We start from the raw sequence: 27,252 nt of genomic DNA, 5'->3' as shown, positions 1-27,252 counted from the left end.
TCTCAACCCTTGTGTCTATATAATGCCCAACGGACCATACTGAAGCAACACCAGAGAAAGAAGCGGAAGAAGAGAGAGACAGAGAGAGAAGGATATATATAGCAACAATGCTGCCCGTCTTCCTCTTCCTTCTCCTCATCCTCCTGTCCGCCGCCGACGCCTCCGTCCAGGACTTCTGCGTCGGCGACATTTCCGCCTCTGACACCCCCGCAGGCTATCCTTGCAAGGACGTCTCTCATGTCACCACCAACGACTTCGTCTTCAAGGGTCTCGGTAAGGCGGGTAACACCTCAAACATCATCAAGGCCGCCGTGACCCCTGCGTTCGTCGGCCAGTTCCCTGGCGTCAACGGACTCGGCATCTCCGCCGCTCGGCTCGACCTTGCCCCTGGAGGCGTGGTCCCCCTCCACACCCACCCAGGTGGCTCTGAGCTGCTCGTCGTCACCCAAGGCATGATCCTCGCCGGCTTCATCTCCTCCGCGAACGGTGTCTACTACACTACGCTCCACAAGGGGGACACCATGGTCTTCCCACAAGGCCTGCTTCACTTCCAGGTAAACGCCGGGGGAGTCACCGCAGTGGCCATCGTCACCTTCAGCAGCCCTAACCCTGGACTTCAGATAACGGCGTTCGCGCTCTTCGCCAACAGCTTGCCATCTGCGCTGGTGGAGAAGGTCACCTTCCTCGACGACGCACAGGTGAAGAAGCTAAAAAAGGTGCTCGGAGGATCCGGTTAAGTTATTTGACGGTTTCCACCGTCACCGATATCTCTCTCTCTCTCTCTCGGAAGTGTCTGCGTCTGTTGTGATGGGTTTCGCGATTCGAGCGATTCCACTGTCTTCTTGTATCGGGTCATGTTGTCCAAAAACTTTGGTTCTACTTATCATCACCCTATGACATGAGTGAATATTTATTTTGGTGGTGAAAGGTATCACCTGCTAAAAAATTTAATGGTTTATCGTAATGTTTTGAATTCGAATCCCGTCTTCATCATTTCTCTGTTTAAAAAAATAAGACATATTATTATAAATACTAAATTATTCTGCTAAAAATTTTAATGATTTATCGTAATGTTTTGAATTCGAATCCCATCTTCATCATTTATCATTTAGAAAAATAAGACATATTATCATAAATACTAAATTATTCTGCTAAAAAATTTAATGGTTTATCGTAATGTTTTGAATTCGAATCCCGTCTTCATCATTTATCTGTTTAAAAAAATAAAAAATATTATTATAAATACTAAATTATTCTTATTGAAACATGAAGAACAGCTTGGTTGCACTTGAAAGCGAAGAGTGTGTCATCTAAGTTAAGATAGAAAGGAAAGAAAAAGGCTTGCATTATCTTGTATCATTATTTTGTACTCTTTTGTTCTTTATTTATTATATTATTTCTTATTTTAAGTTAAATTATGTTTTTAATCATAATTTTTTTTATCACTAAGTTTGTTGTTTTTGTCACGTTAATTTGATATCTATAATGATTTATCTTTTTAGATCTAAAATTAAAAAATAAAAAAAACATGTTTTAGTTTTATGTTATTTTATGTTAGAAAGAAAGCAAAGATGAGGAAGCAAAATCTATTGAGATAGTATGGTGAAGCAATGAATGTAGCATATATCCATCCATGTGTGACTTTGAAGGAGCTTTTTATTTTTTATTTTTTTGACACATTGTGGTGCAACAAGTAATTTAAAAGATAGCAAGTCATATGTCAAAAAGAGATCCTTGTAAAATTTAACCTTGATGTTCAAGCAGGGAATAGTAGAAATATAGACCTAAAAAAGTAGAAATAATAAGATCAGATTTTTTACGATAAACTATCAAAAATCTTTATCAGCCAAGCTAGTATTCGATGCGAATATTCGAGTATTACTAACATCCTTTTTCCATATTTGAAAAGTTTGGATACACATTATTTTATTTTATTTTTTTTTCAGGAAGATACCGACTAGTTTAGCTGGTAAAAACTTTGTTAATTATTTTAGAATGATTGTAGGCATTTTTCTCTGCTATTAGCTTCCTCTTTAGTAGATCACACCAAGCTTATAAACATGTCTTGTTGATTAAGTTGCATCAATAGGATAAAAACATCTAAATCTCGAAGAACATATTTTATTTATGTCTTCCAATGTTTGATGAACAAGAGACATGTCTTCTTCTAAAGCATCAAATGAGTAAGATAACCTATAGCAAATAGTCTCCTTGGTTAATCTTACTAATTGCATTTCCCAATCGTAGGGTTTTTTATTTGATGATTAAAACATAAATCTAAGAACAACATTGATATGCAACTGAGGCTATCAAATTTGGTTGGGCCAAACTGGGAATGTCAAACTTGTGCATGAGAACCTTTTAAGATGGCATTTGTTTTGATTCAACATTCGAAGGGGACGACCAGACCAAAGTCAAAGTGGGTTTGCAAAGGCTTTGGGCATACGACTTGTAGGAAGGTACGGTCGATGGATGATAGATCCACTCCATCCACCGATGCAAATCTCGCTTTCGCCAACTCGGCCGGGCTACATTTGTCGGACGGACGAACGGAGAACTCGTCAGATTCGCCACCCTAACCAAATCACATGGAACAAAGACGATAGATATCCACGAGTAGATTCTACAAACAAGAGGAATAAAGTGGCGGGGCGGGAGGTGAAATAAGAAAAATACGATCCATAAATGCGATGATCATATCTACGAACGAAAATATGAATCTGCATCCCAGAAACAACCCATCTGTGTCGCAAACCCAACCTGCGCAGGTTACAGCTGTGAGATGGCTATCTGCTGTGGAGAAGTTTAGGGAGGAGGTCTCGGCCGCCCGTCCTGGCATTGTGGGATACAGCTGAGCAAGATCCATTTTGGTACGTGAAATCCCGGCTGGCAGAGGAACAAGTGCTGCGTTCTGTGGCGACAACCAGATGCGGGCACGTCAGCTGGGAACGGAGCCGCGCTCGGGACGAGACGAGTTGTTTGGCGTCGCGTAATTATAGCACGCAGCAGCCTGTAGCAGCAGGTCGTGGGGGGAGGAGAGGCCGAGTTGGCGGGACGTCAGCTCGTCGCCAGACTGTCATCTCTCATCTCTTTCTCTCCTCAAAACAATACTTGGATGTTCCAGAGAGGGAGGAGGAGGAGGAGGAGGTGAGAAGAAGAAGAAGAAGAAGAAGAAGAAGAAGAAGAGGAGGAGGAGCAGCCCCAGCAGCAGCAGCAGCAACCAAATTTCTCAAAGATGAGTCTTTTCGGCCTCGGAAACAGGTGCGTCGATCGTCCGTCATCCTTTCTTTTCTCTTCCCTTCCCATTTGTTGTTCTCCGTGTTCATGCGTTCATAGTCTTTCTCAATGGGAATGAATCTCTGTTCTTGGAGGATTGGCCGACAATGGATTGTCAAGTTGGTAATTTTCTTTTTATTGTGTACAAGGCTGATATGGTTTTTGTTCCTTTCGATTACTTCTGTTGTGATTATTATGTATATATAATTGGAGATTATTTGAGCAGGAATCAGAAGACATTTCGGCCTAAAAAGAATGCTCCATCTGGAAATAAGGTAATAAAATCTTCTGTTTTGATGATTAACATTTTGATCGCAGCGTGCCACCCCACATCAAAGGATTGATGTTAGGTGCCATGTCTCATCTTTAACAAAGGAAATCACGTAAAAGTTCTTGATATGTAGAATTGTTTTCTCAGGGGCTGAACTGCCCTCATTTACTTGATAGGTGCGAGTAAAAGCACAACCCGGAAATCTAGAGAATGTTCACATAATCTTTTAATTCATTTCTTGTGCTTCACATCAAATCCCCTTCTCCATTGATCCTTGGACATCGTTGGCTGTCTCAATTTGTACAGGATGATACCATTTAGTGTATACATGTTCTAACGTATATGTATCTTCCTAGTGCTTGTGGTGTTAAGTTCAGACTAAAGTCAATTTGATGATTCAGGGATTATCCAAAGCAACAAAGAGTACTGGTCGGTGTGCGATTCAGATGCTCTGCTTTGTGTATCTTTTCTTAGTTGTGTTTTTTATCAACCTCCTTTTTTTTTTTTCTCATGTAATTTATTTGAAATTTATGAAACTGAAACTCCAACTAAAACCGAGAACGTGCCATTCTATCCGTAGAATGTTTTTATCCTTTTCATATTCTTGATGGTCCATTTCAGCTTGCTAATAACTTTATCAATTTACAGACCTAATGTTTTAGGTGTCAAAAAAAGTATAGGCCAAGAAACTCTTTGGGCATAATTTATATCTTCTAATCAAGTGCTTAGACATCGAATTGCTCCGTAATGTCCTACTAGAGTTTTGTGTTTTCTTTGTTGCTTTCTTCACCGAAATATCCTGTTGCAGTCGATTTGTTTGATGGCTAGTTATCGTACTGATGACTCTAAACAATATCCACATCTTACATATCTCCTCCTAAGACAAAGAACAACTCCTTAGATGACGTACGGTAGTTCTCTGCTGCCAGCGCTACCTAAGAATTGGCACATCTATTTGTTGTAGAGTTCATCTCCGTCGGTGTGAAGGCCGTCTTACTTTGGTGAGAACGGAAAATCTTGCTTGCAAAGCTGAAAAGGTTTTTTGTTCTACTTAATATCATGTACTGAAAAAAAGAAAACCTTCAATAGTTGACTCATTTTTATTTTTATTTTTCAAATATTTGTTTGTTGATGATCGAAACTCTTATATGACCGAATGATAAGCACATAATTATTCTTTGGCATCGGTGCATTCAAAGTTACATATTGCTGACTGGCTCGTATAGAATTTTTCCAAATTCTTCTGAGTTTCTTCTTATGTTTCCAAATAGGGTGCACAACTCAAAAGACACATTGATGCTACTCTGGGGAGTGGGAACCTAAGGGAGGCTGTTCGGTTGCCGCCTGGAGAAGACATCAATGAATGGCTTGCTGTCAATAGTAAGTTCTGACTCTAAATGCTGTCTATACCTTTAGATGTTCCAAACCAATTATTTCTTCGAACCTTTTTCTATTGTTGCTCTTCGAGATTCATAACTCTGATACCCTGAAATCGTTTTTCTTTCAGCTGTTGACTTCTTCAATCAAGTAAATATATTGTACGGCACTCTCGCTGAATTTTGTACTCCAACCAGCTGCCCAACAATGTCAGCAGGACCAAAGTATTCTTCTGTTTATAAATCTTGATCCAGTCTCTTTCTCATCCTACGTTATTCGCATTCTTCTTTGGATGTGCAAACAAAAATAGAAGTTGATATCGTCAAATGTCCATTTTTTCCTACAGTTCAATCTGCTGATCGTATATTCTCGGCAGGTTTGAGTACAGGTGGGCTGATGGAGTTCAAATCAGAAAGCCAATTGAGGTTTCTGCACCAAAATATGTTGATTATTTGATGGACTGGATTGAAGCACAGCTAGATAATGAATCCATATTTCCCCAAAGGCTTGGTAGTGTATATGCTCTTCGGATGTAAATTGCTTTTCTTTTCACTGTTTTTCACTTCTAACCAACACTGGCTGCACTTCAGGAGTTCCATTTCCTCCCAACTTCCGTGAAGTTGTAAAAACAATTTTTAAGCGTCTCTTTCGGGTATATGCTCATATATATCATTCACATTTCCAAAGAATCGTGAGTCTCAAGGAAGAAGCTCATCTCAACACCTGCTTCAAGCACTTCACCTTATTCACATGTGTAAGTTCCTTGTCTTGATCATATTGAAAATTAGTCCTAGAAGTACTTGTGAAAAAAATCTAAATATGAGGATCGATTGTCCTGAATATATCTTTTTCTGATCTTATTTTGTGTTTGGTACTTTTTATTCACAGAAACCATCAAAAAAATTTTGGTCATTAGTTCCTATGATAGATATGAATTTGTCTCTTTTTTTCAATTTATTATTCATAGAAACCATCAAAACTTTTTTGGTCATTAGTTCCTGTGATAGATATGAATTTGTCTTCTTTTTTTTTTCTCTCAATTTGTAACATTCAATTCAATAAAAGCATGCATTTATGTATTACTGATTTAAGATAATAGACGATGATGACAACGTTTCTATCATCTATCCACTCCTCTTATCATTTATCAAGGAATACTACTACAACCATATTGTAGGCTAATTAGCCATCATTTGTTCTAGGATTCATTATCGACATCTAGTTTCATTGAAAACGTATCTTATAATCTCCATAATATGTTCTACTGCATTTTATTGTTTTTTACTTTTGAGATCTACAGTAATATGCCTATCTGAATTTTGCATCTGCAGTTTACCCATGTTACATCTTAATGATATCAACATTATCTTCATCAATGATTAGAAAATTGGAAAGGCTCCAAGGCGGGATATTTATCTGCCTTGCAACAATGAATGACGATATTGTGGTTGGAACTAATATGCATGTTTAAATGATTTCAGCATATCAATTGCCTACATTCTCATTCCCTAGTATCTGCATTCTCGATTTAGTGATTACGCTACTCTAAGGCCACTACTAACTGTTTTCAGAATGTTTCCTTATCTGAATCCTTGATTTACTAATGTTAAAAAAAAGGGTCTCTTTCTATTGAGAATCTGAATGAATGAATGAAGATAGATAATTGTGTATCAGATTGATAGTAGTAAGAATATGAAGATACTAATTATGTGTTACAGTGTAATAAAACAGTACAAATGCATTAACTTTTGGTTCAATCTATGAAACCATGGACAATTTCTTGTTTAATGAAAAAGAACCTTTAGAGGTAATGCCACATCATTATGGTTTAGTCAGACAACTTAACCTCTGACTTTGGCCTCATGTATCTGCTTCTAATCTCAATGACAAAAATTACTATGGCCGACTCGTAAGAAGTGTTAATGTATGAATCAAGTCGATACCATAACAACTAAATCTTAATTGCTGGAAGAGAAGGTTCCTCTAAAAGTTGATCAACCACAGAAACAATACTTGGTTGCAGTATGCACACAAATATCCATGAGTTGAAAATTGCAAATGCTCTAATTTCTTGCATTTTATTTGTCTTTTTATGCAGGAATTTCGCCTGATTGATGAGGGAGAGCTCGCCCCTCTGCGAGATCTAATTGAATCCATTATCCAAGCACATTGAGAATATAAATAACCTGAAGTCATATCTTCTTTTCTCTTCTTCCTCGGATCGGATCGGATAGTAATTCTTCTTCATGTGGATGATTTTGTGGTGGGGGGAAAAAAAATTTCTCCTCTTCTCTTCTTCCTGGAATAGTGATTTTTTTTCATGTCGATGATGTTGTGGACAAAAAGAAGAAAAATTTCTCGGTAGTCTTCAAATGTTGTCTTCTACCAAATGCAATTCACTTCCAGAAAGAGTGGATGTGAACTTTCTCATGTTGTTTGATGCGAGAGTAATGCCATCATTGCGGTGCACAAAGCAAAATCAATAGTTTTAAGAGACTATGAAAACAATTTAACTTAGATATTGTGGATTGTGAACTTTTTATAAATAAATATTTTTGTGTCATTTAATATTTTTGATATTTTGAAGTTATTTTGGTACTTGAAATATGACATTATGTTTATCGATAACTAACATTTTATTAATGTATTTTATAATTTATTGTTTAGTATTTAAAATATGCTAATAATATTTTATTAGATGAAGCATACATTGTTTTATTATTTTATTATTTTTAAATTTTAAATTGTTTATTTACTAACATATAAAATATAATATTACTTTGCGCCGGTTTAAAATCACAGGTTAGGCAAGATCTATTGAATAAAAATAAATAAATAAATGAAAATAAGAAAAATAAAACTTTGTTATTATATATTAAACAGAGTGAACTGAGGAATAATACCATGCAGGTGAAAAATAAATAGGGATTTTTCAGGGGAATCACCCATTTCTTTTTCTTCCTGAAAGGGTATTATTGTTGTTCTTCCTTAATTAAAGAAATATAGGCAACAAAACGAGTAACTTGTCGATGGAGAGAATAAATGTACCATAACTGAATGAAAAAGGAGAGCATTGGCATGTCTCTTCAGTGAGCACAACCTGTGAATAACAACAGCTCTTGTAAGTTGTAGGAACCATAAATCGAAGTTTTTGCTCCACAAATTAAATTTTAGATGAAAGGAAGAGGAAAACCAAACTATTTGAACAAATTTCAAAAGTGGAAATTTAATTTGATTTATTTATTTTTTTGATATGTAAGCATGTGCTGGTTTGCCTTTTGCTTATGTAACAAACTAAAAAGAATAATAACAATAATGACAAGAATATGTTGTGGCCCATCCGCGTAAATACTCGCTCCTAATGCTTCATTACATTCATTATACCTTCTAATTATAACTCTTCTGTAATTCTTCCTTTTATTCAGGGTTGTAACTTCGATATAGAAATTCATTTGATGATGCATTGCTGTTCCGTCGTCAACAGAATGAGCTTGGCTTTCTTCGGAAACAAGAGCTCAGCAACTGCAACTGCTTTAAGACGATTCCCCTACGCTTGATCTGATCTTAGGAAGCAGGATCTCCTTGGCCTTACAGATGTGCCTGGAATCCCAGGTCTTGTTCACCCCTCTGGTGCTTTTCGCATATGCAGCCTGGTAGAGGGTTAGCGTAGAAGCACTCTTCCAACTTTGGAATTTCCCCGGGCTCCCTCATATATGGACCTCCAGTTTGGTCCTCATGTAGTTTTTTCACCTTTGAACTGAATTTTTTCCAAGAAATATTCCCTTCATCAAACTCGTCGACAAGTTGTATAAAGTTCAACCTGTGATACATATACCGATTTTAAATAGGCAACCTATATCTCAGAAAAACTAACGGGATGATAAAAAAAGACAAGAGAAAGAGCAGATATGTGATCATAAAGATAAATGATACCTATGATTATGTTCAACAAGTGAAATGAAAAGAAATTAAAAATACAATGGTATCATGATCATTTCAAAAAGGCATTAAAATATAATGGTGTCTTGATCATATCAAAAAACAGGATAATAGGATACTGAGAATGAACAGAGTGAAATTATAAATGTGAAAGACCAGCATGTGGCAAATTCCTTGTACATGCAGAACATGAAACAACTCTACTGTTTGAGAAACAGAACTTTGTAATATTAATGTAAGGTAAACCATAAAATGTAGGTGACATCCTGCCATACAAACATCATGAAAAATAATCTAAAGAAATCCATTGTTTATGTTATATGCAGATCTTCGTAATTCAGGAATTGCATAAACACAATTTTTAAATTTTGGTTCAAAACATGCACTCCTCCAAAAAGCACACTGATCAAATTACCACCTACTCTGTTGCTCATCCAATTTGCTAGTAAGTTGGTTGCAATAGAATATCTAAAATGTAAATTGAGGATGATGTATCTATTACCTGTCTGGGCTGATGGTTTTTCTGAAGTTCTCAAAACGCCTATGACCCTGAACAGCCTTAGCCATGTTTCCATCATAGGTGTAAAGGAAAACATCACTCTCAAGAGCAACAACATAGTCCAATCCAGCGAGCATGTTTTGGTGATTCCTTAATGGCCTAAGTTCTTCTTCTGATGATAATGTTGCATGGGAGAAAATATTTGGGAAGTCATCTATCAAATACTGCATACTGCCATTTCCATAAGCTTCACCAGCAACCAAATATATTCTTGTGTTTGATGGGAACCCTAATGCTTTAAGGAATAGGGCAGTCTCCCTTGGCGTCAGAGGGCAGCCACCCAGCTTCCGTTTCTCAGTTCCATTGATCTCCTTCTCTTTCCAATGGCTTACTCCATAACGCATTTGTCGAAGTTCATCCCCTTCTTGAAGAGTCAAATTGTGACTGCAACCAGTAAATGCCAACATGTCCTTTTCATATCTGCCAAAGATTAAAGAGACTCACATCAAAATTCAAGGAAACAACTAGGCTCACATTCATGTAGAGGATTTACTAAATTCTCCATTCACATCTATTTTGACTTTCACAGATGCTACAATACAGACAGTTCACATCAGCAGATGATGTCCCCTGAATAACATTTTACAGGAAGAAAGCTCAATGCAAGGACAGAGCAGCTAAATAATCTGCAGAATAATTAGGTAGCCAAACTGGATTCCTTTTACTCGATTTAGAACGTAGTGGCAAGAATCTCAAATGTTCCAATAAGTACACTAGAGAGCTACTTATATCTCCAAATTACTTAGTCCTCGGAAGTAGAACACAACTGTTGACCAGAAGAACTTGTAATACAATATTAGTGAATCAAAAACTGTGAAGGATGAATGTAAGATTACATATGAATGAGCTTATCGCAAGAAGCAAAAAGGATAGCACCAATTACAGTGAAATTCTGACAAAGTCCATAATACACAAGGATGAGAAATGATAAGCACAAAAAGCCTCTTAGGTTGGTTACACAGGTCAAGGACAAAGCACAGACAGAAGTATATATAGATTGTGTAAAATGACTGAGAAGATTGTGTTGACCTTGTGTAACTTCAACAACAACTGCATGAGGGTGCATAAAGCTGCATTCAGATTGATGAGCAATATCCTCAAAGTATACTGCAATTTGAAAGCATTACTACTTACTCATTTTTGGTAGAGTCTATTTCATTTCACCACCTGTTGAATAATCCAGAACACTCATCAACTTGGCATCTCACCTACCATACAAAATACAGTTCCTCTGCCCATAACACTTTAAAAAATACCATAACAAACTCTTGATATTTCATGTTTATGATATGATGAAAATATTAACCGGATAAACACCTATGTGGCATTGGAATTGGGCCACTAAAGCAAAGTTCAAAGAAGAGTAATTAGAATCTTTTTTATATAGTGCCCACATAGTTCATGTTCACACCATACGTGTTTTATGTTGAGACCACATCCATATTACATAGACAGTAGGCATTTGGAACATGCGTAGCTCATGTTTAGAAACAGGAGAAATACATCGACTACAGTTAGCACAAAACCAGCAAAAACTTGATGCTAAATCATTAGTGATTCCAAGCTTACATTTTGCTTTTGCAGCCTTCCCATGACATTATGCTATGTAAGAAATGGCAGTTTTTCTCTTTGAGAAGGAACTTAGGTGAGTAACAGCAGCTCTTCTCCTCCACAGAAGGATCATAGGTGTGTTAGTGTTGAATGTTGAACTATGAACATATAAAATTAAAGTAGGCTAAACCAAAAGCGAATGTTTCATGAATAAAAACTGAGAAATTTTAGTACTCGTGATTTCTCACAACCAAGGTTTGCAATTCTACCCGGGCACCAGTTTGATACAAGCAGTATTTAACGGTGTAACAGCCTACAGGTATGCGGACCAGAGTAAACTGGATGATACATCTAGTCAGGACTTATCCCCCAATTTAGGGCGTCCACCAGCCAATAACCTTTATTTTATATACATACTGGCATAACGACACACGGTAAGTTGGTACATTAGGTCATATTAAAAACTTTGCTCACAATCAGATTAGAATATGATTAAGCCTTCTATTTTATATACACTTTCAATTGCTAGAAAAATATTCCCACCAAAACATAGAAGAATGATAGTGTTTCCACATGTATGGTTTCTTAAATATGATCAATATACTAATGTACATAACCAACAGCACCTAATCTAATTAAATAGCATTTAATGTCATAATAGTTTGATTTTCTTTATGTGGACTATCGTTTAAAGAGCATACATTTAGAATCTTCCAAATTAACTCATAAATTCATTGAAAATAGGAAAAAAAAAGAAGTTTTAACAAATAAGAAGATATTTAATAACTAATCTGCCATCAAGTATGCATATGATTCAGTTCAGTTCAATATACAAATTTTGCATGGGAATGGATATGACTAAAAAAGAAAAAGAAGATAAAAGCCCACTGGTCATTAGAAGCAGTCACTGAAGACTAGAAAATTAAACTGAATCAGAATTTCAAAAAGCAATGTATATACAGAAGAACAAGGAGTAAGAAAGAGTGAAGAAGATCAGTGCAAAATGTGGAAGTATCCTCCCATATGGATCCTTTGTTCTTGCATCGTGGAATTAGGAAGATTTGTTAAGGTTGTCAAGAAATGGAGAGAAACCTTCATGTATATTGCAAGAAAGAGAACTGAAACTTCTGCTTACCCAAAATTGCTAAATTCATGTCATTAGAAATGGTAAAAAACTTGCCTTAAATGGAGAGCAAGATATGGACTTCCACCTTTGCGCATTCTCGAAATTAAGGTGGCTCCAAGTTCCTCAATTGTGGATGAATATTTGAGTGCTCTGTAGTTGACACGACATCTCAATTTTTGGATAGAGCTTGGAAGTCCATTATTTGCAAGTCGAGAATCTGTATGAGTGAAATATATAACTTTGTGTCGTTTCAGAAGTGGGAGAATCTCTGATTTATAGTAATTGACCTGCAGAAATATAAGTAAAATAATCCAGTTATGTTTTCCATGTGATGAAATAATAATGATTTTTCTTGCTCAAGAACCAATACAACCTTGGACCAAGATATTGGAGTTTTCATAAACGGTTCAATCTTTGCATAGGAAGCTGATAATGTTTCAACTATATGCACTTCATCCTTCAGGGTCTCAATGAAATGCTTCCAATCAAAAAGATCCTTGAAACCACTAGAAATTTAAGAAGCAAATTATGAGACTTAATGTACAGTGAAAACACTGAAAGCAACTGCTAAAATATTTACCAGCAGCATCAACCAGTAATAATAACAATGAAATACCTATCATCTGCCCAGTAGGAGTTATGGTCAAGCGAAGGAAGAACAAGTGCCGCCTTCACAATCTTTGCAACAGCAACCATATCACAGATCTGCATTCTAGAAAACAAACACATAAGTTTCGCTGCATGGCCTTTCACAAGTCCAATTGAACTGGTAGAGATGTAATCAGACCCCAAATCTCATCTGATTCAAACCTCCATTTGCATTTATTAGAATGTAGCCATTTATTTTTGCATCCATCTCTGCGAAGAAATTACAACTTTTAATAACTCATTGATGAGAAAATAAAATCACAGAAAAATGGAAGTGAACAAAACAGACATTCATCAATATATTAGGCCAAGATATAAATAAAAAAAAATTAAGCTTACTCTTCTTTTTTGTATGGTCAATACACTGGCTGAAGTTTTCACTGTTTGGCTTGGCCCATATACCTGAGTACTGTGTACAGGGAAACAATTTATGGTTAACTAACTTATAGCCTATTAGGCAAAGTACAGAAGATGAACTGCTGTGAAATGTAACTTGCCACTGCACTATTTTCACTGGAGCCGCTGCTTGATGTGAGAGTCATCAGTGTTCGCTCACTATCACTTGCATCCCTATACCTGTGGGTATTAGTTATCTGAACTTCTGAACTAGCAGATTGAGTGCCAGAGAGATCCTAGTAATCATAAGACTTAATTATAAGTACCATATATTTGTTTACTCTCAGCATATCGTTTCAGTAACTTCTCATTGCAACTTTAAGTACAGAGAGAATCAATGATATATAAAAATTGAAGTAGCAAGAACAACAATCCACATGTATGGATTAACAGAGGTCACAAAAACTACAATAATTATGACAACTGACAAGATCACAACTATGCTATCAGATGGTAAGCTCTTCATGGTTCAAAACATGATCTGGGGAATTTGACATACATTACAATATCAATAATTTAAACAGGGACTCTCAGAGTGAAAGAAATGAGATGCATTGGCTCTCATGGATTTCCAAGTTGTTAAAATTCCAATCATGGTTCTCGTAATTGGTTCAAAGTTTGGGATGGTTATGTCAACTAGCAGAAGTTCAAGTTTCTCCTGACCTGCTTCAAAAATACAAAGACAAAAGAGTAAGTACTCTGATTCAAGCAGATTAGTGCAATGCTGTTATTTATAGGCATTAGGATTTTAAACACCAGTGAGTTCATTGAGAATTGTGACTGAACAAGCTGAACTAATTATGCCATTTGTTCTATTATTACCTTTTGATGTTAGGAACTGTTCCTAGAATTTCAGTTTTCATAGCTTTTCTGAACTTTTCTTCTGAGGCTTTCCAAAAATCAAACAAAAACCAAGACCCAATGAAAGAAGTCCTTTAGATCAAGAGCATCAATGAGTTTCTAACCACAAGTAATTAATTAAAAATCCTTGGATAATGATAGATCTTGTATTCTAGTATAGATATTGTGGTGTTTTATAGGTTAAAAGTGGTGTTTGGCACATGTGCATTTGTGACATGTACCAGGGTCACCTTTTTGGTAAGATGTTGGAGGCAAACTAAGTGACCTTCAGTTGGCCTTAACTATCTCACTTTATAGTCTGAGAAAGGGAAGATACTGTATGGCTGCTTACAGCTAAGAGTCTGGGACATGACTCTAGTGAGCTTGAGTAATAATAGGAGGAAACCCTTTGGATACACACATGACAATCGGACCCAGCTTAGGGTGTGTCTGCATGCTGGAGTTCACGGGCTATGTGTTTTATGATTTTTTTCTGTTTTTTCTGTTTTATCTAAAGAAGCCCTTTATATATACCTCAATCCTTATGATTTTTATTCTATAACAACTATTTGAGATTAAGAAATTTGACAGGAGCATTAACATTTGAAGTTTTATTTACTTCAAACAGTCAAATTTGCAATCTAACTGGTGCTTTCATCTCATTAATTGGGTTAAATAACATTTTGCAGTTTTCAGTGGGAAGTTCTCCAAGTCTTTTTAACTACCTCTGCTTTTTAATCCCCGGTCATTGCTCTCTCTGGTGCTTTCTTTCTATATGGTCTGAGATGATAATATCTTGAGTCCATGCTGAGGTAGCAGAACCACCAGAGTGCAAGCAGGCATGCTGTATCTCGGAGGATGGTAGTTCTGAAAGCCCATGTTCAAAGGGTGGTCTAAATTACTCTCAAGGAGTACACCAAGCACAACCCTAGAAACCTACTTCTTCAGGTTGATTGAATGTCTTGTCTCGGTCATTTACCTTGGACATTCCTTGCATTAAGCATAGATTTTAACCAATTCCAACCTGATATATGAAAGAAGTGTACTGACTCGATGAAAGTAGTTGAGTCGGTGATCCAAGGATTAAAAGTTAATACATCATATGTTGCATCATTTTCCAGACCTGTCAAATCAACTGAAGAATCAATAGCTACTGTCGCTGCAACAACCATTCTTTGTTCACAGTAAATTTCAATAGAACAAAAGCCAACCTATATTAAGCAAATAATTTCCTAAATAGATAATAAATAGCAATGCTAGAATTACTCCTGTTTTTATAGAAGGCTACATAAAAACAATCAACTTTTAAGCTAATATGATGGTAGACTATCAGAACAGCACATAAGAATCTGAATTTGCATCCAAGATCGTTCATAGAGGAAAGAGAAGAAAAAGAAATAAAGAAGCCTCATCAAATGCTTGGATACGGTTATCGAAGGATACATCCTTTAAGCTATACCGGCATTAACATAGAGATTGATGATTAGGTCACGAAGAGATAAGATTTGCTGCCAGAACCACAATAGTCTCGTTGAAATGGTAAAGAGTGGAAGATCACCTGATAATTCCTTTCTTTCTCAGCTGTTTGCAGCCAAAACCACCCGCCTGCGAAGATCTTCACGGCCCCAAGCACCATGCAAAGACTACAAAAAGCAAAGAACAAGAAATTCGCGACCTTCTTCCTGACCCGCAAGCCCGTCTCCGTTGCGCCCAGCTGCTTCTTTCCCAGAATGGGTACACCGAGCCGGAACCGAAGGTTCTGGTGGTGAACGGCGGCCCCACCGCCATGCAATTTCTCTCCCGCCGCCGCCGCAACCGGAGACTCCGCTGCCTCCCCCAAGGGACTCCCGGGGTTTTCGGCGGACGCCGTCCTTGGGGAGTTGATCTGGAATTCGATCTCGCCGCTTCCGGTGGTGCGCTTGAAGGAATGAGTCCGCCGAGTCATGGATCCGGTGTAGCGGGGGCTGTTGACGACTTGGTGATGGTGGTTGTGGGAGGCGCCATCGCCGTGATTGTTGTTGCCGCCGTTGTGGTGGTGGTGGAGGTGGTGGAAGTGAGGTTGGTATCCCATGAGAAAAGAGACGAGACGAGACAACACAAAAGCGATTTTCGAGAGATAGGATTGTCGATTGGGGTTCGGAAATAGGGTTTACAGTTATCTTTCTAGTTTAGAGGCTGGGGAAGAATCGGATCGCCATTAATGGGGCACGCGGAGCTCGTTTCCGGGCATGCACCGGCAATCTTTATGGAAAGTGTTGAGGGGCCGGTGGAGGTCGGAATCGGACACAACAGTCGGGAGAATAACGAGCGTTGCCACTCCATACTTTTTCGTGACGGAAATGCCCTCATCGGTTGGTTTCAATACCTTTAATGATCTCACGCCAGTTTTAGAAGATAATTACCCGAATTTGATTTGCTGCACCATCTCATTCTATTACTGAATCATGAGGTTGTCGGTAATTAAAAGTGTCTGTAAATTCCAATTAGTGGACAGTTGAATAAGAAATAAGCGGCGGTTATTGAAACCGAGTGGGTTGGTAGTTGGACCGATGGTCAATGGTCGAAGTAGTATCCTAGTCAGTCAAACCACATATCTCGTATAATATTTTTTTTCTTTCTTCTCCTTTCCACTATATACCTTTTTGTTTTTTCCCTCTTCTATGTTAGATTTTATTTTTTTTTAAAATATTATATGTTAGATTTATAATTGAGATTTTATTTATACTCTAAAAACATTTGACAAGTGAGATTGATACACCAATATCAAACCAATGACATGTATTTTTTAGATTCATAGAACTAATGTTCTTAGAAAACAATAAATCCTAATATAGAGAAAACAGAAAAAAAAAATCTTAAAAGCTAAGATATGATTATTTTATAAATATCACTAGATTTTGGTGAAAAAAAATATAAAGAAAAATACATTGAATGATGTCTCTCAGTTGTCCTCTAGTGAATGTTCACTACAGAGAAAGTGAATAAAAAAATGATAATTTTTTTAAATTTACCAAAACTTGTCATATATTTATTTACCTATCCAACCTTCGCTGGCTGTGCCTTCTGGTCGAGAGACTGCAATCAGCCTACAGAACATAACCTTGCACTGCGAAGATACTGAATAACTGGAAAATTAATTTCAGTGTCAAGGAATTAAATATTTCAAAAGAGGCCTCCGTTTCACAATGCGACCACTGAGAATTCTTGGTCGATCCTAATCTGTCAAATCCTACCGAGTACATAAAGTCAACAACAGGTTTTCGTTGAAACTGCAATTAGCTTTAAGACAAAGCATCATAACCTTGCACCACGTAGCACATTTAAATGATTCGGAATGTGGCTTCTGCTTCATTTTGATGGCTTCTGAGAATTGCAGCGTTTGGACTTTGGTCTCTAGTACAATTAATGACTTGGACAATTCACTGTAGGAGCCAATCTTAAGATGTTTAATTAGTTACAGGGAAAAAATTCCAAGAGAAATAGCAAACCTTAATTCCACATACCATGTTCCGAGACCGACATCAAAGGCTTGCCACACAAAAGAAGACCAAACTTGAAAGGTGGCATTGAGAGAATTTGAGCATCTTGAAAATAATTATATGATTTTTATCAACCATAACATGAAAAAATTTCGTATTGTTCAGTCTCAGGGGTCTGATTAAGAAATACTTGATCTCTTGCATATTTTTGAAACGCCTCTAACAAATGAAGAAAAGGCAGCTATGCCCAAAGCAAGGTCAATCCAAAGAACAGAAGAAGGGCCAGGCCGAAACACAAACCTGCAATTGCTGCAAATGCCTGAAACGGATGGATGGAGAACAGTAGTAATTAGTCTCGGAAAACTAAAGAGTGAACTTGAGGAACGTACGTCTAAGTTTGAATCTTCATCTCACCTGTTCCTTTGATTCGAACTTGAACTTGACTGTGAACCAGGATAGTCCTCGGTCAACAAAAGGAGCTAATGCAAGAGCCCTTCAAGCAAATAACACAAAGTTAGGTCCATGAATTAAAGAATCTAACTCCATATGGCATTGTTTTAGTAGATCTAGAAACATGGCAGACGACCAGGAAATCCAGATAATATTGTAATAAACTAGTATCAAAACAAATTAGATGCTCAATTATCCCTTGTTACAGTGAGTCAAGATGCATCCAAACCAAAGTTCTCAATATCGTACTGTACCGATATACTGATCGGCTATCGGTATGGTAGCTGTACTACCGACACATGGTACACTAAATGTATCACTCATACCAGTCTTCTATCGGACCGGTACATACCGCTCGTACCAAACGGTACGATACGGTATTGCAAACCATTATCCAAACAGTATGTCTTTTTCTTATTGGACATATAGATAGGGCCTAACAAGCAAGTTAACCTATCACATCCATCATTTATATTGGAAAGATATGATAGTTCTTCAGATACCGCAGGCAAGATCATCTTACCCTCCTGCGCGTACAATCTTGGTGACTTGGCTCCCAGCCCAGATCGTCACCAGCAGTTTCAGGAACCTGTATTCAGGATATAGTGCCAACAGTATTTGAGCATGCTTACACCAAAAGCAGAAGAACATAATTAATCACCTTTCAACTGCTGCAGCGTAGCCCATTTTTCCAGGTGCCGGGGCAATATAAAACCTACCAAGTGAAGCAACTCCAGTAGGTCAGCTCCTCCAAAATCTTCTACAAATAGAAATCTCATAAAGAGAAGCAACTTCTTTAAAAAAAGGTACATCTGTTGAGTGGACATGGATCCTGTTCATTCTGGAGAAGCTACGCATACTGAAGTTATAGGATATATGAGGGTCACTACCCTTATATCAACCAATTAATAAAACTTCTTTCATGTAATAGAAAAAGCAACTCATACAATTAGATTATATGCAGAAAATACCGATAATTGTTCCCATCTATAAGTGGGCTTGTTCCTAGACAAATAAGTACGCAAAAAGAGAGTCGAATGAAAAGCCTCCTCGGAAGAAAGATGTAGTCAATTTAGTTCTGCAACCTGGTAATCCTAACAAAAACATCTATATTTTTTATTTCCTAAGTCGACTGTTAGTGTTCTCTCTTAAACATAAGCACAAAGTGGGTGTTGGCAGATTGAAATTATGTACATTAATTCTATGACAAAAGCATCTAGATCCTTCTTATTAGACAAAATGACGAATAGTTGAAATATTTCTAAAGAGTACAGAAATGTAAGTGCACAATGAGCAGCCAACAATGACTTAAAACTTATAGTTTGCTGCATCACAATTCCTTTTATATGGAGTTTTACATCATAATTACACAATATACTTTAAAGTTAGAGTTCATTGAAAATTCACTTCTGCAGCACATAGTCTATTGCAGGCAAAACTTCTTGCTACAATATGGAAATACTTCAGTAGAAGTATTCCAGGCTATGTTTGAGCTATCAATTTCCAGAATCTGATTGATAATCTTTTCATGAGGATAAAAAAAAAAACTTCACGCCTAGACAACTAAAGAAACCAACAGTTATTTTACAAGCCTTTCATTTGAGAAAAGCATCATGGCAAACTAGGAGAGATATTTCCAAGCAGATTGAAGATTTCCTGAAATGATATAGGTACAATACCAAGCTATCTTATTTAACTAACATCTATGTATGAATCTATCAATCCTAGGAAAACTCAAGTTCATTACTCAAAAGACACTCAAGTCATCGAAATCGCTGTCATCATAGCTAAAGATTGCATATATCCTGACAAAACAGGTTGAATTAGTTTACTATATTTGGAAAGATGGAAAAAAACATGATTACTTTTTCAACAAAACACATATTTCAAGCACATTTTTAACTGTTTAAGGGTATCGAAAGGAAGCTATGGAAATTAAAAGGTACTTTCAACCCACCAAACCAGTAAAAATGTTGTGAAATAGTATACAGTATTAAGTAGCCCATAGGACAGTACTCCTGCAACTCCATATCTCTTTAACCTCTGCAGTAGCCTTCAAAACAAATACCATAGTTAAACAAAAACAGAAAACTTTTACATCAACAATTTGAAAGATGAAAGTCATATATTTTAAATACTTCGCAGAAGTAGAATTTTCCATCCAACAAAAGAACAGGTGATAAATTGTGCTTTGTCAGAAAAAAAAAAAAAAAAAACTAGTATAGAAATGCTGTGATTAAAACGATCTTAATTTTCTCTGAAGTTTCATACCAATAGTAAGAAAAGCAAAAATATCATCTTGGAGAAGGGGGTCTGGGAGCGACCACAGGTTCCACTCCAAGAAAACTGTGCTCTAAAATAAGCTTTAATTGAATTTTCATTAAATTTTTTTCTGAAATGTACTGTATTTTCCCCGGTAGGTTCTTTAGTTAAACACATGATATCTCCCTGATTGTCATCCTTAATTCTTGTAGAGTAGATTCTCAGGGATAAATTACAATCATTTTAAAGATAAAAAGCAGTTATGCAGAATGAATGGAATTAATATATGGTCATGTCAAGGAAAAAAAAATCTTTCACTGATCTTTCATAAACAAATCACATTGATAAACTATCATCTCATTAATTGTCTACCAACGTTCTACCGGCCTCCCACTTAACATTGTTCCTTTTCTTCTTGAAATTTCATTATCCTAACAGAATACTATCTCACATAATGTTGTCAAGTGGAACAACAAAATAAAATCTTCAAACACATTAAGATGTCTCCACATAATACATACCATTGTACGTGTTACAAGACTAAAACAAAGATTAGAAGCTTAGAAGCCATCGATTTCTCAAAATTTTGACGGTGCAAAAGTAAATTACTCATTTGGTGAAAATGCTTTTAACGATTTCTTCCCGTTCTTTCTATCTGAAAACGAAAATATTATCATAAGTTCCAACCAAAATAGAAGAAATAAGACTCCCAAAGCATGTGACAAGACAAAATTACCACGGATATCAGAAGACAGTTCCTTCACATCCCCAGCACGAGCGTCCTCCACCTATAAGAAAGATTAATAGGGTAACAGCCGCTGAAAATAACTAAAGGTCCACCAAATTCGATGTATTAAAGCTTTCCAGTAACCTTTCCATCGCCAGGCTCGTTATCGAAGCCCAGATTGGCAGTCACGATTCTCCGCAAAGAAGAAGAACTGGACGACCTTCTACCTAAGGCGCCGGCCGAAACCCTAAAACAGCTCCACGGCGATGATCGAACGCAGCGCTGTGCCAAGGGATTCGATTAGCAGAGATATGAGAGCGACGACGAGGGCCTAAGACTGCCGCCGTGGAGGGACCTTTACCGAGACTAATGGTGACGGGATCCGGAAGCACCGCAGTGGTGGCGAGAAGGACATTGGGCCGGCGATGGGAAGACGAAGGGCGAGACGCGGCCAAGAGCGGGATGATACATGTTAGTTCCCACAATTCACCGAAAGGTACAAAACGGCATATATATTTTTTTATTAAAAATCATATTATTTTATCTCATAGTTATCGTCACCGTATAATAAGTCAAACCGGTGGGTCAATTTAAAATATTTAAAATATATTAAATGGTTTCAATTTATATATAATAACAATACAAAAATATTAAAACTAATTAAAGAAAAAAAAGTATAAAAAATAATAAAAATGATAATATGGCCCGACATTATTTTTACATTGGTGGCAATCCATGTGTTATTATCAATTTTAATTTATTTTTTTAGAAGTAAATACTCTGTTAAACAAATAATAAAAGTTAATATTATAAAACCAAATTAGTTTTATATAACTTGACCGGTTCATATGGTTTATTTTTTATTTTTATGTTTTAATATATCAGATATAATAATTGAATTGATCATACGGGGACAATGAGACGTTAAGGATCGAATATCCCACCTCATCAAATACATGATAAATATATCATTAATTCTAACCTCTCCTGACCAATACTTGGATCCTAATTGGGCTGACATCCAATCAACATTTTGGACAACACATGATGAGGGATTGATAACATGGCGCTAACATAGGTTCACTCATCAAATTTGTTATTTTGTGACTCTCGAAATTCTAAGATTTCATGATCTCATTTAATACTAGAAGAAGCACTTAATTGCCCGTAATATTAATCATAACCTTAAACTCAATAATCTTTTATCGCGTGATAAATTTGACAAATAACTAAATTCTTCAAACCTGGTAATAATAAAAACGATATGAAACCTAATACTGAATTCTTTGAGATAGACCCAAAGACGAATCTCGATTGGATCCGAATCGACCTCTATAATCTAATACTATTGATACTCAACTAATTTTATATAAATATGTAAAAAATATTAGAAACAAGATGAAGTACAAATATAACTCGGTCGCATACGTCAGCTATTAATCTTATTCTTACCAAAGTTAGTTGCAATTTTAGAGTTGTAATCCTTGCAATCCTAAGAGTCGGCATCAGTAATGTATTGATCGATAGCTTGATCTAATGGTTAGATTTGCAGAGCACAAAGCTATAAAAACATATTATAAATATGCTTAACATCCTAATTTAGTCTAATACACTGATGAGTATATTTTCAATAAAATAATATATTGGTGTCACAAACAAACATAATTGTTAGTGCAAACAACTTTATGTCGTGGCGTCGGGGCCGACGCGGCTTGGTTGGGGTCCGAATGACGGGGATCTGGCACGGCCCCCCACGAGATCACCCGGGTTGCCGATTACGGTGGTCCGGTCAGGCCGTGGTGTCGAGAGGAAGGCTTTTCCGCAGCGCCGGGAAGAAGCGACCCCGTCTTGGTACCTGCACACAAGTCGGGTCGGAAACTCGGCCTAACCCCTCCGACGATCAAGTTAGATGATGTGGAGTGGAGTTTTTTGTCTGCCTTTTTGTCCCCCCCTTCATCGTTTAGAACTCGGGGGTATTTATATGGGAGTTTACTGTTTCCTGATGTGCCCGCTTGCAGGGGGCAAGCTTGTACTCCTAGTAGCGTCTGACACTAGTGTTGGCGTGGCGGGAAGGACTGAACCGCCGTAGGGTATGGGCGCGCCTCGGTCGTCGTCCTCCTCTTCCTCGGTCAAGCATAATGGGTCAGACTACGACGAAGTCGTTGTCTGAGAGCGGGTGACGTCGGCGCATGTCGCGTCGACATTATTGCATTCTTTGGGCAGAGTGTCGTTCAGTCATAGCTGACATTGTGGCACGTCATGTCGCCATTATTACCCTCATCATATTCCCCCCCCCCCCCGGAAGAAGCTATGAGTCGGTTGTTACCATAGGGGGGAGTCTAAGGCATGGCTTCATCCTCCGGTAGCACGGTAGTCTCAGGCGACATGAGCCCGGGGAGCACGTCTCGGGCGGGCAGGCCGCACAGGTGTGATCTCGGGAAGCATGGAACCGAGGAGCACGACACAGGCGGACTGACCGCGCAGGTGTGATCTCAGGAAGCATGGAGCCGAGGAGCGCGACGCAGGCGGGCTGGCCGCGCAGGTGTGTCCCGGGGGCATGGAGCCGAGGAGCACGACGTAGGCGGGCTGGCCGCGCAGGTGTCTCGGGAAGCACGGAGCCGAGGAGCACGACGCAGGCGGGCTGGCCGCACAGGTGTGTCTCGGGAAGCATGGAGCCAAGGAGCACGACGTAGGCGGGCAGGCCGCGCAGGTGTGGTCTCGGGCATCATGCGGCCGAGTAGCACGACGCAGGCGGGCAGGCCGCGCAGGCGTGGTCTCGGGCATCATGCGGCCGAGGGATATGGCAAAGGCCGAGGATCACGACTCAGGCGGGCAGGCCGCGCTGAGGTGGACTCGGGCAGTCTATGGCCGAGGGTCGTGGCTCGGGTCGAGAGGCCGCCCTAAGGGGGGCTCGACAATCTATGACCGAGGGATATGGCGAAGGTCGAGGGACACGACCCAGGCGGGCAAGCCGCCTTGAGGTGGACTCGATAGTCTACGACCGAGGGACACGACTTAGGCGGGCAGGCCGCGCTGAGGTGGACTCGGGCGACATGAGGCTGAGGAGCACGTTTTGGGCGGGCAGGCCACGCCGAGGAGGTGGTCTCAGGCGACATGAGGCCGAGGAGCAACTTTGTTTCGGTCAATGACCGATTGCTCAGCCGTGGGCGGGCATAAGCGGCCAGGTTGTTTTCTTCCTGAGGAAGCTCAAGGGGCCGTCCCTTTTGGAAGTCGTTGGCTTTCGAGGCTGATATGATTGGCGCCTCCGTACTTCGCACCGCGCGACAGTTGGTCGCCACGTCAGGCTATATTTATGACGAAGTGACGTTTACGTCTTCGCAGCGTACTTCAGGAGAGGAAGGGTCGCCGTTTTGGCGGGATGTGGCCTATAAATAGCGCACCGTCGGCTTCCTGCACGTCCTGGTACCTGCATTTGCTCAACCCTCTCTTCGGGCGACCTTGTTTCGTACCCATCGGTTGCCCTACCTTCCTTTCCAAGACTTGGTAAGGATGGCTTCTCTTTCTCTGCCCTTTTCTTCCTCGCCTTCCGCTTCCGGTACTATCGGAGAGAGGGCATTGCCGACGAGTCCTCGCTCATCGTCCGAGGAAAGGGCTGTCAAAGCCCTTGAATCGCTAATATGGCCACACGACCTCGACTCAACTGTGAGCGAGCTGTCGCTCGGCTCCCTTCGGGATCGTTACGGTATCCCGGCGGAATTCACGCTCATTGCCCCCGAGCCGGGGCAGCTCGGGCGTACGCCGTCCTTCCGGTCATGGAGCTCCCGCCAGATGTGGGTCTGCCTGCTATCACGTCGATGTGCTGTTCGACGAGACCTTCCGGGCGCGGCGAAAGTTCCTTTTCCTGCCGAAGGTACTGGCCGAGGTGCCCTCTACGAATAAGCTCCTCGATCTGTCTTTTCAACTCACGACACTGCTCAGTGTCATGCCCATTCTGCCGGTGGAAACGACAGTACTTTGACCGGTCTGCAAGTTCTCGCGGGCTCCTCATCGGGTGGGGATCTTTGAGTAGTCCCTTCCCCCTTATGTGGAGGAATATCTCTGTTTGGGACGAACCTAAGGTGGGGAGAGGGGGCCTTGGCGCCAGCGGGTCAAATCGATCCAACCTGCGCCGTGGTGCAGCGGGTTGCTACTGCCGGGGTGGCTCCGACCTGACCCTCTTGTGCTCGTCACGCCTCCCAGCCATCCACGTCTCGGCGACGATGAACTGGCTTGCTCGCTGGAGCATCTCGGGTACCGTCATGGGGGGTCGCTCCACAAGAGACCAGAAGAACCTGGAAGGCCGCAGGCCTATCATTAATGCCTGCATCAACAGAGAGGGGTGAGCGTCCGAGAGCCCTCGAATTTGTATCGTAAAACGGTTCACAAAATGGGAGAGGGGCTCATCCTCCCTTTGGTTGAGTCTGAGGAGCAACGCCACAGACGGCTTTGGTCGAGCGTAGGCCAGGAAGTTGAGCTCGAAGTTTCGGGCGAGCTGGTCAAAGGAGGTGATGGTCCTGGTCTTCAGGCCGCTGTACCAAGTGCGGGCCGGCCCCCTTAAAGTTGTTGGGAACGCCCTGCACATCAAGGCGTCAGAAGTCCCGTATAGCGCCATTTGGGCACGAAAGGCGGCTACGTGGTCCGCGGGGTCAGTGGCGCCGTCATAGGCGTCCAGCGAAGGGAGCCGAAAGTGTGGTGGAATCACTTGATCTTGTATTTCGGGCGCGAACGGGGACCCTTGGTGTCCGTCCGCCCCGAGCTCTCCCTTTGACCTGCGAACCTCCTGTTGTACTTCGTCGAGACGTTGACTAACAAGGCACAATTGGGCTCGCAAGGCGTTCGTCGAGTCCGCAGATAGTGCCTCAGGCTTTGGGCGACTCGCCGTATCTTCCGCCTCTCGGTTCCCGGGCTGGGCTGCCCGGTTCCGAGGCGAAGCGGGGAGCTCGGGAAGTGGTGCATGAGTCCGGGTGGGGGGCTCCCGCTGTTGCAGAGGCTGGGTCATATGCGGGGGCGTCGGTTGGGAGACGAGCGGGATGATAGTTTGCACCACGCCCGTTAGAGCTCGGACTTGATGAGCGAGGTCGTGGAAGGCTTCGGGCGATACAGGCGACGGGCCGACGGGGGCATCAGGTGGCGATAAACCCGGGTCGTTGAACAACCGCTAGTAGCGCTCCGATGTTGTGGCAGGGCGTTTGTCTCGGGGTTCATCACACAGGGGATGTTCTTCCGGGGTGCTGACCGGACGCAACCCCACAGCTGCGGGTTCGTCAGAGTGGATCTGCTGATCGCTCGACATTCGGAGACCCTCCTTCTAGCGCCAATTTGTTAGTGCAAACAACTTTATGCAGTGGCCTCGGGGTCGACGCGGCTTGGTTGGGGTCCGAATGACGGGGATCTGGCACGGCCCCCCTCGAGATCGCCCGGGTTGCCGATTACGATGGTCCGGTCAGGCCGTGGTGTCGAGAGGAAGGCTTTTCCGCAGCGCCAGGAAGAAGCGACCCCGTCCTGGTACCAGCACACAGGTCGGGTCGGAAACTCGGCCCGACCCCTCCGACGATCAAGTTAGATGATTTGGAGTGGAGTTTTTTGTCTGCCTTTTTGTCCCCCCTTCATCGTTTAGAACTCGAGGGTATTTATAGGGGAGTTTAATGTTCCCTGATGTGCCCGCTTGTAGGGGGTAGACTCGTACTCCTGGTAACGTCTGACACTGGTGTTGGCGTGGCGGGAAGGACCGAACCGTCGCAGGGTATGGGCGCGCCTCGGTCGTCGTCGTCCTCTTCCTTGGTCAAGCATAATGGGTCAGACTACGACAAAGTCGTTGTCTGAGAGCGGGTGACGTCGGCGCATGTCGCGTCGACATTATTGTCTTCTTTGGGCAGAGTGTCGTTCAGTCATAGTTGACGTCATGGTACGTCATGTCATCATTATTATCCTCATCAATAATAGTCACCATTTTTTAACGCTAATAATAGTCTTTCATTATCCGGAAGTAAATGATCTATGAGGTGTAATCATACTATTGGAGAGGCCTTTGTAATCATGAATCAGGCCCTACTAACTAAGAAGGAGGTAAAGGATGTCATTATAATAACCCCTCAACTTTGTTTCCCGATAACAATAATTAATATTATTATGATCATGATTCGATTCAAATCAAAATCGAATTAACCAATTAGATAAGAAAATAAATAAATAAGATTTATTTATTTATTTTCTTTGTTGACTTATCGGTACACAGATCTCATACTGCACATGGCAGGATGGTATGAACACCCAAAACCGGGCATCAAGTCTCAGATTCCCACAATAAAAATCTTGTGTTCCGATCGGACCAACAATAATTACTCCACTCCG

At 40.2% G+C, this 27,252-nt stretch overlaps 4 protein-coding genes across 6 annotated transcripts; 2 read left to right on the top strand and 2 right to left on the bottom strand.

Moving 5' to 3' along the window:
* Positions 1-53: 53 nt before the first annotated feature.
* On the top strand, positions 54-964 carry LOC135593188 (germin-like protein 8-14). The gene has a single exon (XM_065083048.1). It carries the CDS (start codon positions 108-110, stop codon positions 735-737), a length of 630 nt encoding a protein of 209 aa, XP_064939120.1. The 5' UTR covers positions 54-107; the 3' UTR covers positions 738-964.
* Positions 965-2,650: 1,686 nt separating this feature from the next.
* Positions 2,651-7,354, top strand: LOC103998052 (MOB kinase activator-like 1A). The gene is made up of 7 exons (XM_009419427.3): positions 2,651-3,261; positions 3,503-3,551; positions 4,819-4,927; positions 5,055-5,148; positions 5,301-5,434; positions 5,515-5,678; positions 7,023-7,354. Exons 1-7 carry the CDS (start codon positions 3,236-3,238, stop codon positions 7,095-7,097), a joined length of 651 nt encoding a protein of 216 aa, XP_009417702.1. The 5' UTR covers positions 2,651-3,235; the 3' UTR covers positions 7,098-7,354.
* A 416-nt stretch (positions 7,355-7,770) lies between these two features.
* On the bottom strand, positions 7,771-16,251 carry LOC135593187 (O-fucosyltransferase 35-like). Of its 2 annotated transcripts, XR_010479444.1 has the most exons (10): positions 15,542-16,251; positions 13,245-13,379; positions 13,087-13,156; positions 12,887-12,957; positions 12,716-12,804; positions 12,473-12,605; positions 12,154-12,386; positions 9,366-9,842; positions 8,309-8,744; positions 7,771-8,024 (listed from the first exon to the last, which is right to left on the bottom strand). XR_010479444.1 is itself a non-coding variant. In XM_065083047.1 (9 exons), the coding sequence occupies exons 1-9, from the start codon at positions 16,052-16,054 to the stop codon at positions 8,513-8,515; spliced, it is 1,953 nt and encodes a 650-aa protein (XP_064939119.1). In that variant the 5' UTR covers positions 16,055-16,251; the 3' UTR covers positions 8,135-8,512. The 2 variants fall into 2 exon arrangements, 1 of the variants encoding a protein (XP_064939119.1); XM_065083047.1 differs by lacking the exon at positions 7,771-8,024 and having other exon boundaries at positions 8,135-8,744.
* Positions 16,252-17,109: 858 nt separating this feature from the next.
* LOC135593186 (uncharacterized) lies at positions 17,110-21,399 on the bottom strand. Of its 2 annotated transcripts, XR_010479443.1 has the most exons (10): positions 21,263-21,399; positions 21,046-21,183; positions 20,911-20,962; positions 20,784-20,829; positions 19,870-19,965; positions 18,574-18,627; positions 18,436-18,501; positions 17,877-17,955; positions 17,487-17,781; positions 17,110-17,405 (listed from the first exon to the last, which is right to left on the bottom strand). XR_010479443.1 is itself a non-coding variant. In XM_065083046.1 (9 exons), exons 1-9 carry the CDS (start codon positions 21,314-21,316, stop codon positions 17,704-17,706), a joined length of 663 nt encoding a protein of 220 aa, XP_064939118.1. In that variant the 5' UTR covers positions 21,317-21,399; the 3' UTR covers positions 17,110-17,703. The 2 variants fall into 2 exon arrangements, 1 of the variants encoding a protein (XP_064939118.1); XM_065083046.1 differs by having other exon boundaries at positions 17,110-17,781.
* Between the last annotated feature and the right edge of the window lie 5,853 nt (positions 21,400-27,252).

This window comes from Musa acuminata, chromosome BXJ1-9 (assembly GCF_036884655.1).
Source record: "Musa acuminata AAA Group cultivar baxijiao chromosome BXJ1-9, Cavendish_Baxijiao_AAA, whole genome shotgun sequence".
NCBI lineage: Eukaryota > Viridiplantae > Streptophyta > Magnoliopsida > Zingiberales > Musaceae > Musa > Musa acuminata.
Note: the sequence above shows the minus strand (reverse complement) of the source record. Positions and strands in the feature narration are given on the sequence as shown.

Bases quoted from the DNA above. Each gene is read 5' to 3' on its own strand.
- LOC135593188 (XM_065083048.1), top strand. From the start codon at position 108: ATGCTGCCCGTCTTCCTCTTCCTTCTCCTCATCCTCCTGTCCGCCGCC.
- LOC103998052 (XM_009419427.3), top strand. From the start codon at position 3,236: ATGAGTCTTTTCGGCCTCGGAAACAG. The intron at 3,262-3,502 runs GTGCGTCGATCG...TTATTTGAGCAG, and splicing joins CTTTTCGGCCTCGGAAACAG to GAATCAGAAGACATTTCGGC. The intron at 5,679-7,022 runs GTAAGTTCCTTG...CTTTTTATGCAG, and splicing joins ACTTCACCTTATTCACATGT to GAATTTCGCCTGATTGATGA.
- LOC135593187 (XM_065083047.1), bottom strand. From the start codon at position 16,054: ATGGGATACCAACCTCACTTCCACCACCTCCACCACCACCACAACGGC. The intron at 12,958-13,086 runs GTAAGCTTAATT...ATTTCTTCGCAG, and splicing joins TGACCATACAAAAAAGAAGA to AGATGGATGCAAAAATAAAT. The intron at 9,843-12,153 runs GCAAGTTTTTTA...AATCTTTGGCAG, and splicing joins TATCTTGCTCTCCATTTAAG to ATATGAAAAGGACATGTTGG.
- LOC135593186 (XM_065083046.1), bottom strand. From the start codon at position 21,316: ATGTCCTTCTCGCCACCACTGCGGTGCTTCCGGATCCCGTCACCATTA. The intron at 21,184-21,262 runs GTAAAGGTCCCT...CCCTTGGCACAG, and splicing joins TCCCGTCACCATTAGTCTCG to CGCTGCGTTCGATCATCGCC. The intron at 17,956-18,435 runs GTAAGATGATCT...ATTTGCTTGAAG, and splicing joins AAGATTGTACGCGCAGGAGG to GGCTCTTGCATTAGCTCCTT.